This window comes from Ruditapes philippinarum, unplaced genomic scaffold (genome assembly GCF_026571515.1).
Source record: "Ruditapes philippinarum isolate M1 unplaced genomic scaffold, ASM2657151v2 ctg3487_1_1_1_1, whole genome shotgun sequence".
Classification (NCBI taxonomy): Eukaryota; Metazoa; Mollusca; class Bivalvia; order Venerida; family Veneridae; genus Ruditapes; species Ruditapes philippinarum.
Genome location: NW_026853864.1, coordinates 74266 through 91314, shown reverse-complemented (window position 1 = coordinate 91314; position 17049 = coordinate 74266). Strand labels below are relative to the sequence as shown.

The 17049-nt window shown below is 30.9% G+C and overlaps 1 protein-coding gene across 1 annotated transcript; it reads right to left on the bottom strand.

The window, feature by feature from the left end:
* Positions 1-208: 208 nt before the first annotated feature.
* Positions 209-2757, bottom strand: LOC132738205 (QRFP-like peptide receptor). The gene is made up of 3 exons (XM_060725671.1): positions 2418-2757; positions 734-1486; positions 209-360 (listed from the first exon to the last, which is right to left on the bottom strand). The coding sequence occupies exons 1-3, from the start codon at positions 2755-2757 to the stop codon at positions 209-211; spliced, it is 1245 nt and encodes a 414-aa protein (XP_060581654.1).
* Positions 2758-17049: the final 14292 nt, after the last annotated feature.

The window sequence follows — 17049 nt, the reverse complement described above, 5'->3', positions numbered from 1 at the left end:
TTGAGACTGTTCGGAAGTGGTAATTACAAGATACCTGTATAGAGATTAGGCTTGATAAAGCATAGCCTGGTTGTTGAAGCTACATCATAAATGGTTTGATTGCGTTTATTAATATTATCTACGTCTGTGCATACCCTAGCTTAATAACTGTGAAATATATACTATTTTCTTTAGTTTTTATATTCATTATGATTTTGTGAAGTTGAAATTAATAGTTTTCTTCCTCTACCATTCCGTCTCCTTGGCAATTAGGAACATTTTCATTATTTTGTAGAATAAGTACTTTTATTATTAGATAAGGATTCTCTTCATTTCGTGTATCACCACTTCTGTTTCGAAATGCAGGTTTGTATGTTATAACTGCAAAATAAAATGAGGAAACACAATAAAATAATCAATTTTAATGTCTTAATTGAAAACAAGATAGATATTTATGCTATTTTTATCAAGTGACAATTACTATAAAATGTCATTAAAAGCACATAAAGATTTCGGGAATATCCCATTATATGCGATACTTCAACTCTTTCTATTCATAAACGTTTTAAATTTTTTAAGGCACGACTTGTGTTTTCTGTGATAAATTCTGTGATTCGCAACTTTGTGCATGTCTGAATATAAAAATGCATATAATCATATTTTAACTTATGGGGTCAAATAGATACAATTTTACTTTGAACCAACAAGGTATTAGTACAAATATAAATACTGAATTAACAATAATGATATTTACCAGGTCTTAGTATATTCTCGTTACCGTTACATCTTGTTGACATCGTGCCGACAAGTCGGGAGTGAACATTTCGGTTCAATACTTTTTTAAATGCCGATTTGAACTTTGTCGATGTTACACTGTATATGACTGGATTACACGCACTGTTGATGTACATAAGGACTCTGGTCCAAGATATAAGATTAAGGAATGCTTCCAGTCCAATCTTGGTGACGTCATTGCTTGGTGTAAATATAAGCCAAAGTGTCATAAATCGCATTGGGAACAATGTCAAGAAAAATAAAATAATTATGACAATCAGCATTTTAACTACTTGTTTTCTGGCACGAATCGTAGTCAGTGCTGATTTGTCGTTTTTTGTTAAACACTTCAACGTGTCCGATGTCAACTGTTTTATTATTTTCGTATATATTCTGATTAGAACAATGAGCGGCAAAATGAAGAATACAATTGCTATCATAACGATGTAAATATAGCGCAAAGTTTCATCAATGATTGTTCTACAAACTTTTATTGGACTTCCATCGTAAAATCGGGCATCTTCCTGTTTTGTCATGTAAAGAAAAGGTAATGCTATTACAAAACCAACTATCCAGATAGCAATACAAATTTTGATTGTTGAACAAATCTTGTCAGACATTCTGTTCCTATTAAAAGGATGACATAAAGCAATATATCGTTCCATTGTAACTGCAATCATTGTCAGAATCGAAACATGTAAAACTCCATTCTCCATCAAAGGCACCAGCTTACCTAGAAGAAAATATAAATTCAAGTGATTTTTTTTTTCTATTTTACTATTGTTTAGGATTTGTTTTTATTTTCATTATATTTAGTCTAAATTTCTTTGTACGATTGAATAACTTTCAACTTTAATTTCATGGATTAAATAGCTATAAATTCAGTAAATAATTACTAATGTATTTGTTTTTATGTAGATAATATAACTGATAAATAAATGCGCTTATATAAGACATATTTTCAATTAAAATGACAAAATGTGAAACGTCTCTTAATGATACAGAAATTATATGATGCAACGCAACATATAAATGATGACGAATGTCAACTAACTTCGGTATGAATTTAATCATTTACTGTTTTGTAGTGCCTAAAGCATTTAATTGTTATGTAATGAGCATCAAAGGATTACAATATTTAATTTCGTAAATGATATGAGCAAATAACATAATTATCTGTATCCTGTTCATTTTCATTTCATTTCAGAATGAAGTATAAATAAGAATGTTTGAAAAGTACTAGAACAATCATAGATACATATGACCAGACTAGCAGATTATAGATCGTGAATTAGTTTAAAGAATGATGAAGTGATAAATATAAAGTGTAAACGATAAAAACGTCGATCCTGAGTAGGTACGTTTTGTACGTTTAGAAATAAATACTTGACTGAAAGAAAAACGATAGAATAGAAAATACATATTTAATTAGTTTTATGCATAGACTATTCATACAGTTATGGAAACCTAAGTTAGAAGGACACTATATAATATTATTTATCATTATTAACTACAAGATGTTTGCTTTAAAGACAGGTTTTACAATAAACCAAAATGATAAGAAAATATTACATAATAAAATAATATGATGTCAATTATCAAAATCTTCTTTTTTCTATATTTTATCGATTTTTTAAAGAAAAATAAACAAAACAAAAACTTACACATAATTTGTCCAAGAAACCATCTATCTTTCCCGAAAAATTCCACAAGACCAGCAGGTTGGCAAATTAACAACACTAAAATATCAGCAACACTTAGATTGAGCAAAAACATGTTTGTTGGCGTTCGCATTTCCCGAAATTTAAGAACTGCGATAATTACTAAAATATTTCCAAATGTTCCCACAATAAATATCACAGCATTCACTAAACTTACAATAATATACAGATATATAGGAATAAACATTTCGTTAACATTTAAATCCATAGTATTTGCTGATGTATTAGACCCATTTTGTTGACCATGTTCAGTGTTCATATACAAATTTTCGTAATTTTCCATTATACTTAATTCGCGTTATCATTCAACCGAATCCAAAAGAATTATGATGCAATTTACCAACGCAAATCCACTTCTTATTTGCCACTCGCGCTTGCGTTTGTTCGTTGCCAAGCTATTTCCAATAATATGTTGGAAGCTACAGACGTATTGGAGAGTCTGCTTCTTTATTACTCCTAATGGAAATAAGTCAAATTTTGGCTTTCAATAGTGATAATTCAACATTTGTATGATAATATGTACGGTATTTAAAAAAGACAAATTGACATGATAAACACATATCAACAAAATTTGACAATTTTTAACAAGGGTGTAAACAGTGATATTGGAATCTGGAAAGGACATAGGTACCACAAACACATACTCTCCAGGTAGTGCTGGTATGAAAACTGTTAACTACTAACCCTTAGCATTTACTTTTTATAATATTGAAAATGTTATAACAATTGCCAATGGGTACATATTACGGCAATGCATGAAGAAGTAATTGTGAGACATTTAATATGTAGCAACACATATAAAATAAAGCAAAATAAAAGAAAGTGCTGGTTGAGGGATTGGGGCTGGCTGAAGAGTTTGTGCATAAGCTTTGAAGACACCGTTTCTCCTTCCGTGATCGTAATAGGCGACTTAATGGGTTTAAATTTCTGTTGTCTATGCATCTCTTAACTCAATCTCGTAACATTGACCCCTGTTGTTGCTCTTTGCAACAGCCGAGGTTAGCCAAAATAATCTTTCATGTTTCGGCGCAATGTGACTTAATAAATTATTGTGTTTTTGCTCGGTAAAACAAACAAGAAAAATGATTCGTTTATACAAGTGCTGGATATTTTCATCTGTGTACTGAAAACATCTGTAGAAAAATGTCATTGGAGATCAAAATGCAGCTCCGCTGTTGCAATATTCTAAAATGTTAAATATTGTGACTTGGGTACAGGTAAGCGACCTTTGTAACATTTTAAGTAGCGTAGCAATTTGTCATCAGTTACCTGTATTGAACGATTTATATTGAGAACATAGTGTTGATATAAATAGGTGGGGACTTTTAACGCCCAACGGTCAAACGCGAACATATACAAGATAATAAAGATACTCGTTCTTATAGTCTGAATACAAAGAATGAAATGTTACCTGTGTTAATAGAAATGAAGCATATCTTGTAAGTACGTATTTCCCTTTCACTTACATCAGATACTAATTAAAGCCATGGGTAAACTGACATACTTTAAGTAATAGATTTCTTGTCAATTAAAATGTACGTACATAGATATGTTCGTTTGGGACACGCATTGTAATGATTTAAAAGGGTATATTGTTATTATGATCTAGTAGACTATAGCTGTTTATGAGATATTTGGTTAACTTGTAGTAGATTCTTATTTTCAATTCCATGTTTTTCTCGTTGAGATTTGCCAGTGTTCCTACCTGAATCATGTAAAAACACTTTGCGACATTATAGACTGAACTGTCTTATGAATTTTTTCGTTACGACAAAATTTATCTTTAGATTACAAAACTTCCAAGTTGGTCGGGTGGGGGCTGCGTTCATTGAACGCCGCCTTTCCTTATTGATCTTGTTTATCATATTTCGTGAGACGTACAATGAAAATAGATTCAAATATTTGATTTTAAATGCAATACTTAATGCATAAATGCATCTTTATTTTGTTTTCCTCTCTGATTTAATCATTGAATGAATGGCTGCCTGTCAGAAACAAGTAAATATAATCCCTTGTTGAGTGCTTTTAATGTCTTGTCTTTATTTTAATATTGATGGCGTTTCACTCGAGTTTTATCAGATTCTATAATGGGGTTAAAAGTTTATTTTCAAATCATTGCCAAGGACATTGTAATTTATCTTTCAATTCTTTGAACATCCAACGGAATTACCGAGTGTTAATGTATTTTAGACTGGTGCATAACTTAGCCATAAGTTTATAGTCTGAAATCGCTATGTAAAAGTATTCACCAGAATGAGGTGATGTTATTCAGATTCGAAGCTTAAAGGTCAAGAACACATATCAAGACAATACTATAAGCATTATTATTAGCAAACTGTTGACAATGTACTAACTTTCAGCCACTATTTATCTCATGTATTTGTTCAGAACGTTGTAATGCTTACACAAATGAAGATGGAATGTCATACTTTTTCTTGCTTGTGCAATTTTTCATAAGAAAGGAAAAAAAAGACAACAATAATAAAAAATAAAGGTAAACAACTAAATATGATTTCAGAAATGTAACACAAGAAACCCCCCAACATGTTTCAAACGGCACAAACAACACATAAACCTCTTTACCCGTCCCTATAGATATTCATATTACCACATTATTGCATGATAATCGGAAAGTTGTTTATATTTGTATGATCATAAAATATCCAAAAATTGTCATGAATTTGGCTGGATAAGTTTTTAAACAAATTTTAACTATTTTTGTGACCATGTGCAAATAACTATCAACTCAAATGAAAACAATAGTGGCTGACACTTCACATTGCCAAATATATACATTTATCCTGTCACTTGTATCAATTTCGGCCCGATAACAAGGTGCCGTATATTTTTACTGATCTACGGCACTTGATCACGTGGTATGCATGTTTGCCGGACTACTTTTCAAGAAAAAATATAAAAACTGTCGTTAAATCTTCTGTGTGTAGAATAACGAATTTTGGAAACGTTGATAAAACTTTGTTTGTTTATTTTATTTCACTCTATAATTTTTCAAGCGAAATAAAAATTATTAAAAGTGAAATAAATGTAAAACTTAACTCGTTTGCGACATTAAAATAGCGTACTTGATTTGATTGTTTTGCACGTGCTGTTTGGCGCTACATTGTGACGTCACGTAAACAATACTTTAAACGTCTGTACAGCGTTAACGACTGAATAAAAGATATTGGTGTTCGAATTCTTTTTCTTAGTTAGACCATTTTCTTTCATTATAGATAGTTTTCACAACAAAATTCGACAAAAAATTGTTATTATTTATCACATTTTTCAAACAAAATGGCGCCCTCAATGTGAAAATACACAGGGAGATAATAAAAACGGCGAGTGCATTGTTGTAGAATAATGAACGCTTCGGGCCTTCTTTGTTTATATAGAATTATTTCCGATAGTGTGATTAAAGGTAGTTTGCCTAATAAAAGTCTTAAAAAACAAACGGTGACAGGATAAATAGAATAATAGATTGGTGCCGTGGATGGAGAAAGTTTATCTGGCTCTGCTCCGGAATTTATTAGGTTCGCCTTCGGCTCACCCAATAAATTCCTCCGCCTCGCCAGATAAACTTTCTCCATCCACGGCACCAACCTATTATTCTCTATATAATCAACCAATTCATTTGATCCTCAGTCTTATCAGCCTATATTTTACTTTATTAGTCACCATATCAGATACAATTCGTACCTGAGACAAAAGGTATTCATATTTCTCATTTTCATTCTTCCTAATTACATAATTATGCATTCACTGAATTCCAATTTTCCTTGTTGATCTTTGTTTTTATATTTTACTTATTTTATGTAACACCGTTTCATGCCTATTCTTAAATATTTTAGCAATATAATTTAACAAGATGACCATGACCTACAGTTGATAGTTATTATATAATTTCAATATCTCAAACTTTCTCAAACACCCCATTGTACAAACATTAACCTCTGAATGGCTGCTTTACAGAATGTCAAGTTTTGCACATAACATAAACCTCTTTTAAACTAGAATACAAGACTATATTATAGTATCTTCTTTAAAATTATTAAAACAGAAAATAAATATAATATATACTTTACAAGCTTTCTATTCCCAAAATTTGTCAGAAATAATTCCTTTTATTTGAAACATTTCAATCATGTAAAAAGAAAATGCATTTTACTACTACCCAAAGTATGATAGTTATTTCTACTATAATACCTTTTCCAAATTAAAGTCTAACAATTGCAACGATTGCAGTAATTGCTTGTGATATTTTTTAATCAATTGTTTCTAATCTGGAAGAAAACAACAACTTTCACTATGATGTTCAATTTTATATCGACTTATTCCACTGTTATGAGACAAAATGATGTTCCTAATGTAACAAAATGTATCTTCTCTCTGTTGTTCTAGAAATCAATGATAATTTTATATGCTTTATTCAGTAAGTGGGTAAAAAAGTTATGCACTAAATCATTGAGTCAAATGCATTCTTTCATTTAAGAGTTCAGATCGTTATTTCGTTTATTTCATTACCACAATAAGATTTTTCAATGGTACACAATAACACTATATGCAATAAGGTAAAATATATTATTTCAATAGTACATCATATAAACAAATATTCAAACTTCTGTCTAGTATTATCGAACATGCAATGGAAAGAGAATGTGAAAAAACATTCAGAAATATTTCGTACTTAAATTACCTAATTATTTGATATATTTACTTATTGTACCATTTCGAAACATATTTAAATTAGCAGGTTGATGGGGGAAGCAGTGATATAATCATCATGAGGGCTGAACATAGATAATAGATAATTCTATTATACAGATATTTTTCCTTTTTTAATGCAGAACACGTTTTAGAGATTCTGTTTTTTTGGAAATACAGCTGGATAGAAATATTGATATTGTTAGACCCAAGACGACCCCCGATAAAAACAGAGCATACAACAGTTCTCATTTCGTCGTTTTTGCGTTCCTTAGGAATGCTGTTTTTTCTGTATGTTACATAAATCAAGGTTCCAAGAATATAAATTGGTCCCGCACTTGGGGTCAATCAATTTATATAGACCTGTGCTAGGGGACGTGGACGGTGACGTGTACTTTCCAGTACCGTCTATCAAACCGAGCCGGCAACATTTTTAATTTTGTCGTGTTGGGCGATCTTAAGTGAGTCCGTTCTCTCTATTATTAGCAGTATTTAGTCGTTAACATAAAATTAATGGACCAGAAAAATATTACAACACTGTAACTCATCAGTTTAAAATAGAAATCAGGACAAAACCGAAATACATCTAAGGATTACATTATTCGTTGCAAAGTTTATGCATAATGGAAGACAACACAAAGATGTATGTGCTACACCTTAAGTTTCTAATATCACGTCCATTACATTTCCAAAATCCCTAGATAATTAATTCTAAAATGTAATGTTAATATTTGATGTAACGACTATTCCCACGAGGAAGTTAAGTAAACATTGTCTGATGGTTCGAACAATGCACTTAACTTGTCTTTTGATAAAATATTTCTACTGTCTTTGTTATAAATCACTTAAAGTTTTCAATTTTACAATGGGGCTTTTTCAGGATTAATCCTCAAACATATTTATTTTATTCAAAAAGTACATTACAGCAAAATGTTAAAATATGTACATTTTGAATGTTCATCCGCTTTCTGTAACTAATTTATCAACTGAAGTATGTCCATTTAGTGTTGCGCCCTTAAGAAAAATACAGCAGGACTATCTGTTAACCTATGTAGTATGAACTGATATTATTGCCTCTGAAACATTCATAGATTTCTATCAATATGCATGATAACCTTGTTTTCTTTATATGCCAAAAAGTCTTGTTTGATACACGACAAATTTGAACCCTTTTCATTATATTATCAGCAGCATGATGCATTCTCTTTTCGAACGAAACAGTATATAAAACATACTTTTTCTGATTTTCCTCTATTTCATATATTTTATTGGACTGATCTTCGCTTATGTAGTTTTTAATTTATTAAATGTGATTTTAAATACAGGACCACGGAATGTTTCTAAATATTTTATTAAACTATCCAAATTATTTATAATTTGCTAAAATAAATACCAGATAGCGGGACGACAGCAGTGATAGACAGTATCATTTCCATCAATAAAACAAATGAAATGTTTCATTTCAACCTGGATTTACTTCAAATGTTTTTTTCTAATATGTTTATCCCTCATTTGATCAGTTGATTAGGGATTATATCTTGTTTATGAGTGTTTCTGGTACAATAATATACAGTATGGAGACCATACTGTCTAACATTACACCATAGAATATGAAAAACAAGATCAACAAGGAAGGACGACATTCAACAAACGCATCCCCGAACACAGGCCCATCAGCAGGACAACACACAGGATAGAGCAAACGGGCAAAAGAACCCGGATAGGATGTCATTATAAAACAGGAAATCATAGAAACCTATAAGGTAATTAAAGATGCCATTTATATAACACACACAAATGTTTGAAAATTTTAATCTTTGAAAACTTTAATCAATATTCTGTTATAGGTAGTTAGTTGGTAGTCATGTCAAATTTGCGATGGAAATCCCAAAATGTCGGATTAAGCAAGCAAGAATAATACATAAAGGTCACACTAGTAGATTGACTTCCTAATATACTTACAAATGCTCACTAAACCTACCTTAGAAGTTAGTTTCCATGCTAATCATACTTATTTAAAACGTTTTTATCAATGAAGCATTTAACTAAAGACTTGACCTTAATGTTTCATTTTCTTAGAATCCAAACATAATGCTGGCGAATTTAAAAATAACATGATTAGACTGAAAGTATAGAATAAGAAAATATCAATATATTTGATCTACTACATCTTGTTTTCAGTGTAAGTGAATTTTCAATATACTAAGTAACGATAATGAAAGAAATCCTGTTATAAAATTTGCATCTCCACAACAGTATTTATGATTCAGTAATTCAGTGACAATTTGTTTTGAACATTATAATATTGTGTCTTCAATATTTCAAAGTTTAATACAGTTTTGTAATACAGTAAAAAATCAACTTCCTACTGTTGTGTGTTATGTTAATGCGGTGGCATAGCATTTTTGTCACAAATGTAATCTTGGTTGTGTTTAAGTTGCCATTTTTATCAAAGGTATTGATCGACTTAAAATAAACATAAATCCCTGAACGTTCATGTCCCTTTAGTACAATTTATCAGGTCATGGTCAGCATTGATATTTTTGTTCTATGTGCTATTTACTTGTCGTTTTTATGTTTCACAGCATAGTGGTAATATTTTTTCTTCAGATTCACTGTCCATGTTATTATCAAGTAATATCGAATAGGTCAAATAATATTATGGCTAAGAAACAACTCCTTTTTGCGGGTTCATATAAGTCAAAATATGTTTGAATATAGGAATACAAAGAAATGAAAAATGTAGATGCTTTCCTTAAAGAATCCTTAAATTGTCAACCAGAAGATTTATTGTTACCAAAGACTGATTTTAAACCCCTAATAAGTAAACTTTCTTTATCTGAATAGACATCAAATTTGGACAAAGCTGTGTTAAAACACGATGATATTAACACTTGCCTTGATAAATCACCATCTTTATCTCTCCTTAACCTTTCTTCTTAGGTGTAGGCCTAAAAGTGACAGTAAAACATCTTCCCTTATAACAGGAAACGAGACTTGCTTCTACTGACTAATTTTTTAAGTTATTTTTACTTTTTAAATTGCAGATTAAAATGATGCACTGCGGAAAGTATTATGTTTAATGATAAATAAAATGAATTGTATGAATGTTCAGTATATGTGTTAAGATATATGTTAAAATTGTGATAACCATTAAATCATTTCTTTTGAAAGGTATTCTTTCGTGTGTGTGTTTTATTTTAGAAGGCCGCATTGTAAATAAGACGTTGCATTCTGTATATGTCTTTATGTGTTACCTTCTGTAAATAAAGTTATAATTATTATTATTATTATAACTGATAAGAGATCAATTAAATTAGAATTTTACTGTTGATTCTTATAACATTACACGCCGATTAAATCAAAATATAACATAAAAATATATAATATAGTAGTTTAGAAAAATGTGTCATATAAATGTTTAAAAAAAATGTTCTAATTCGAGTTATGTTTCAATTTATGACAAAGGCTTCATTTTTAAACTTGTGAAATACACTGTAGTGTAGTCTTTTTGTATGAACACATCTGCGGACGTTTCTAAAGCCTAATATTTAAATGTTGAATTCTGCTTAAGCCGGTGCTAGGGGCGTGGACGGTAGTTTGTACTTGACAGTACCGTCCATGAAAAGGCTCAATCAAACAGAGCCTGCAACATTTTCAATTTTGTCGTTTTGGACTTTCTTTAGACATTCCTATTTTCTCCACTTTATATATTAACTTTAACAACAGGTATGAGTCTGGCATACTCTCCATCAGATTATTACTGAAATGGATATAAATGTTCCAAAAAATAATATTCAATCCCTTGCCATTTTAAACGCGGATTATAGAGGATTTCAGTTTTCCACAGAACTATACAATTACAAAGTTCTTTCAATTTACGAACCTTTGTGATTCTGTTTACGTTTCAATCCTTTTAAGCTGCTTATAGACAGTTTGATATATTTGTTTACCCTTGAGAGACAAAAACAAAAACGTAGTTCTTATGTAGAACAGATAATGATAGAAGATTCTTCCAGCGCGTTAGATAAGAGAATGTTTTAATTGACAATATTACAATAGTTTTTCTTGTTGGCGTATTTTATACATTAAGGCAAATTGAGAACTGTATATTCTATTGATCTAAACTTTGCGCTTTTAGAATAAAATAAGAAAATCATTTTGATTTTAAGGAATGTGTGGGGGTACATTCCCTACCTCACATTATCAATAGTAGGTCATTTCTTGAATACTGTATATTTACGTTTCTTATTAAATAGCACATTAAATGTGTCGTGGTATCATCGTGCGAACACATCTGCGGATGTATACAAATTTAAAATTGCATTATCATTTCATGTTAAGCAGGTGCTAGAGGCGTCGAGGAAAGATTTCACTTTTCAGTACCGTCCATGAAGAGGCCCAATCAAACCAGGCCTGCAACATTTTCAAATTTTCCGTTTTGGACTTTCTTCCGACAGACTTAGCAACATATTTTACTTAATTATCATTGAAGTGATACCAATACATAATAAACTGTTTGTATTGTTGATCAATAGAAAGTCCACATCTTAAATTAAAAAGACTCCCATAAACGGTAATTAAAATATTAAATATGGAATATTATGTAATCTAATCGTGCCGCATTTCTGTTTTTGCAAGTCAAAACAATAAGTTAATGAACTAAAACATTGGAAATAAACCAAACATTATACAAAATATATATGTTCATATATGACAAAGAAAGTGTCCACCATATTTGCATGAACTTTTCATTATTCATCAGCCTTAAAATACAAAAATATGTCTACTCACGAAAAAGACAGAAATATCAATGTCAACAGGGAGCCATATATTTAACTGTCTATATTGGAACAAGTCCGACTCTAAGACAGCTAACAGTTTTTATACAAATATACATATCACCTAGCCTAAAACGAGTAAATAATTCTTAAAACTCAAGTATTTTCCCCCTTTAAGTAGGTAATCGATGGACGAGAGAAATATCTTATGTACAGTACGTGAATTTAAATGTTAAATTCTTTTAAGTAGCTAATCAGGGTAATCGATGGACGTGAGAAATAACTTAAGTTAATGTAATGTAAGTAATGATATGTACGTATCACATAAGCATGATATTTCTATAGTAAAGAAACCTCATTATTAATCTTTTCCCTCTTTCACTTCTTTTCAAATATTATTCTATCTTGTATGTTTATATAGCCATAAGTATCTATTTGAACAAATAATAAATGTATTATTGTGAACATAAACTATGTTTCTTGAAGCATTTCAATACATATCCGTGTTTCCGGTTTCCTAATATAAATTTAGTGATACACTGATCTTCTTTTGTTTTATATTCATCGAAGATAAATCATAATGTTATGATTTAAACGCCTATCATATGTCATATAAACATTAAGGAGAAGAATGGACATTAATCATGTTTTTCAAAGAATATTTTAAATGCTTTGTGTATATTGTAAATTGAAACGTGTAATATATATTCAAAGAAATAAAATATATTTAAACGAAACAAAGATCATGTAATTCAAACAGAGAAATATTCCTTTCAAGCTATTCAAAATAGAGCATCGTCTCTACTGATATTCGGAGAAAATTGTAAACATTTTGTTTGGAAATTCCTCTTTTGGTTTAATTTATTTTCTGCTTGGAAATGTATGCATAAATAAGTAAAGATAATGTCAGTATTAAAGGATTTTGGTGAAAACAAGAAGTCATAAACGCAATCATTTAAGTAAAATAACCCATCGGTCATGAGGAATATCAAACGAATTCCAAATATTAACATCCATTTTGAAAAAAAAAAATCAAAATTGATATTGATTATGACCAGATGTTAGGTACGTATGTGAACAACTATATTTAACACTTGCTATTATTGACATTTACTCTCATGCTATACGTATTGTACACTTGTGAAAAAAGAGACAAGCTGTGGACAAAACTCAAACATGAAGTTTATAATTAGACACAGTATACCTTAACAACAAAAACTGTTTAAATTAAGGCTAGCTATGTTACACCATGATGCAACCATACAGTATTGCATTTCAATAATTTAGGAGAATTCGTAATTTAAAGTTAAGTTATTGTTAATTGGTGTCAAATCAAAATAATTTATCAAAACTCCATTAAAAATAAATAAAACATGTTCAATAACTTTAATTACTTAAAAACGTTATTTAATATAGTTCATTATTATTGCATTGCTTTTGCCGTCTACGGTAGATATAGTAATTTACAGATTATCAATGCGTAAAATGACATGTGTAATGTCTGTGCATTCCAAACAGCTGCTTATGTACATTTTAATTTCTACAGCAGCTTTTTGCCGCATACAATTGTCTCCAAAAGTATAATTCTATTCGAATCTTGCGTCTTTACTGGCTCTGAGGCACCTAATCTGTATAGAAACAGTACACATGTTAGCGTGCAAATTGTTTTTGAATATCTATAGAGATAAATATCACACAGGTATGCCAGATCCCCCAAAGCACAGTTTTATTTGCTTTATAAGTATATAAATAAAATTCAGGTTAGACTGTGTTTTCGCTTTGTTCCTTTTATCTTAAAACATTTTCCAGGAAACCATTTCAGAGTAATTGTTAGTTTTTAGCTTCTACAATGTCAGTACTGGAGCATACTTTATTGTGGCCGCTTCCTGTTAAAATATTAAGATCACCTTTGTTTTCCAGATTATATATATATACATTAAGCTTACTATGTAAACTGGTTAATAAATTGTGTTATTTTAGGAATCTGCAGAAACGCAACTTCATCTACTTATTAAATGCAAAATGAGAATAACAAAAGTATATCAAATACAGGGAAACAGACGGGCTAGCAAACAGACAAAGTAAAAGATGGGACAAGCCTTTAATTCTCTAGAACTAATCTGGTAGAAGAAGACTTATGCCGCTAAGGTGTGATTCGTTCAAATCTTACAAAGGATTCTTAACTTTTAATAAAGGAAGCATTCTCAAAGTTTCTGTTTCTAGGACTGTCAATGATTGCAACGTTTTTTCCCCTTTTAAATGTACATTCAATAAATATCAGCATATTACGTCGGAACTATACATATATTATTGTACCTTACTCGTCAAACAGAATGATAAGAGCACAAACTTTAGCAGCCTCGGTTTTATGAACGGTAGTTGACAGTACAAGCGTACCTTACAGATAAAATGGTAAATTGGTCAAAATATAGTAGATGCCTATTTAGATAATCAGTGACCATCAACACTACATGCAAACAACGTCATTCATTCACCATCACATGATGTGCAATGCACTTTTCCAAAATACCTGCAGAAAAATCTAATAAAGCTCAAGTAATAAAGTCAATTCCTGTTGTTCTTTTAACTTTCCAAGTTTATATCGGGCTCGAAAAAGCCCGATTAAAAGCATTCTTTTGATCGGGGACCATACGCCGCTTTTCGTGGAATGGCAATTATGTTTCACATTGAAGGTTCCTATGATAACCGCCGTATGAACACATCTGCGGATGTTTCTAAATTCAAACTTTCACCATTTTCATGTTTAAATTAAGCCGGTGCTGGAGGGGGGCGTGGACGGTAGCTTGCACTTTCCAGTACTGTCCATGAACAGGCTCAATCAAACCGAGCCTGCAACATTTTCAATTTTGTCGTGTTGGGCTTTCTTTAGCGATTCTGTTTGTCTTTTTTATATTATTTAACCTCGGTGATCGGATGGGAACAGGTGTTATGACCGTAGACATCGGCTGCTGCCTCGGCTCAGTGTTGTGATATTCTTCTTTTCCATTGGGACTTATTCTGAAGTCTGCATTCTGCAGTTCCGTGGAAATGTTCATGATTCGATTCTTTAAGAATTAGTTTCATTTTCATTTATTTTCATTTCTTTTGTATTATCACCTCATATTTCCTGTTTTGAGTTTATATACGAGAAATAACAATATATAATGTAACTGTAATGAAAACGTTATAAATCTTCTTCATTGGATATGTAATAATTTTACACAAAGAAAAAATGTAATCCTTACATTGTAAAGCCACATGCCACCAGATGAGCAAAAATATTTCAGAAAAGTGTACTAAGATTTTAGGAAAAGTAAAATGAGTCAAGACTTAAGTAATAATTGACATGTTATATGTGATTGACGACTGATTTTTCATTATTTATAACTATATTTCTACTGCGTTACTTACGCAGTAAGGGCTATTTTTGCATAATACGACCTATTTTGGTAATTTTCATGGGTTGCAAGTGCCAGTGATAATGCGAATATAGCTTCCTTTTGGTTACTTCACATATTTTACTTTTAAATACATTTTCAAAATTTTCATGAAAATAAGCATGAATCTGGAGGCGGGCTGCTGTAATGTGTGTTCGACGAATACCCGTCTGAAATAAAATGAAATAAAAATAGGAAAAATGTTGGCAAATAATATGTTCTAAACATTTCATTGTATTATATCTATCCGAATATCTGAATAAAACATGTAGTTAAAATAAAGACGCGCTTTTACATCAGATCAGTAAATTAGAACATATCGTCTGTACCGGGACATACAGGGAATGTTAATAATGAACATACAAGCAGTTATATATTCACTTACAACAACTGAAACTTTTAATTAAATGAGCTCATTTAATGAGTCTGTAAAATGTCAACCAGCAGTTAACACGATAATGGTTTTGATTATACGCTCATGAAAATAACAAATGTGCTTGTGAAGTTCGATTACAACATTTTCAATACTAAGAAAGATTAATGTTGTGGCCTACTTATAAAACTTCTAGTTAACATGTATGACAGGACGGATAAATCAATCGCTCACGCAACAACGGGAGTTTGAGCTGGTGATCGTGTGACAAATTATGAAACAACTTTGTTTGAAAATCGTTGACGTACATTTGTCTATCAAATATTATAAATTTATCAAATATTATAAAAATGAATTGTTTTCAACATCTATGTTTGAATTCCTGTTTTTGTTTGGGGTCCACCTGGGCTCCTTACCGCTGGTTCTTGTTGCTGGGTCGTGTGGGGGTTGCGTTTATTGAACGCCGCCTTTCCTTGTTCATCTTGTTTAACATATTTTGTATGGTTAAGTGAAAAGTTATGCTGTGACGATTGGGTTTTTTTCGTGCTCAATAAACATAGACATAAATGTAATATACATTTTAGAAAGACATAAAAAAGTTTGACGACATCTATTTAGATAAGTATAATAAATATGACGATGCTACAAATACATGAATGTTCTTTTGAAAAGTATATTTAAAAGAATGGGTTTTATGATTAAATGAGTAAATCTCAAAGAAATTGAATAATTGAAATGGAAGAGATAAATGTCTAATTTTGAGAATCAATAGGAATTAGGACTAATATAGTCACATAGGCTACAATTGTTTTTTCTTCCAACGGACTTAAATATTCTGAAACTCCCTACCCTTGTTTGTCAAATCTAGCCCAAATCTCGGAATTTTCTCTGATAGATTGGTGTTGGTTACCATCTTAATCATTCTTTGATTTTATTTCTAGTTTCTTTTTGAATTGTGCCTTCTGAACTGTTTCATTTACTTCTTTCTGTGACATAATCAGTGGCATCCAGTCATAATCAGCGGCATCCAGTCATAATCGGAAATCGATTGCATCATGTAAATAAGCTGTTAATTATATTGATATTACTGCTTTTGTCAAGGTGTGTGATCACGTGACAAGTGTTTACTGTAACACATGTTACCCCCAAAGTATTCAACAAATCCAAAAGAGCAGGCGAAAGTTGTTAACCTTAAATTAATAAGAAATCATACAAAAAACTATAAATGATGGGTCAAAATCGTACAGAAAATGATGTTTTTTTCTGTGTGTATACCGTTCAGA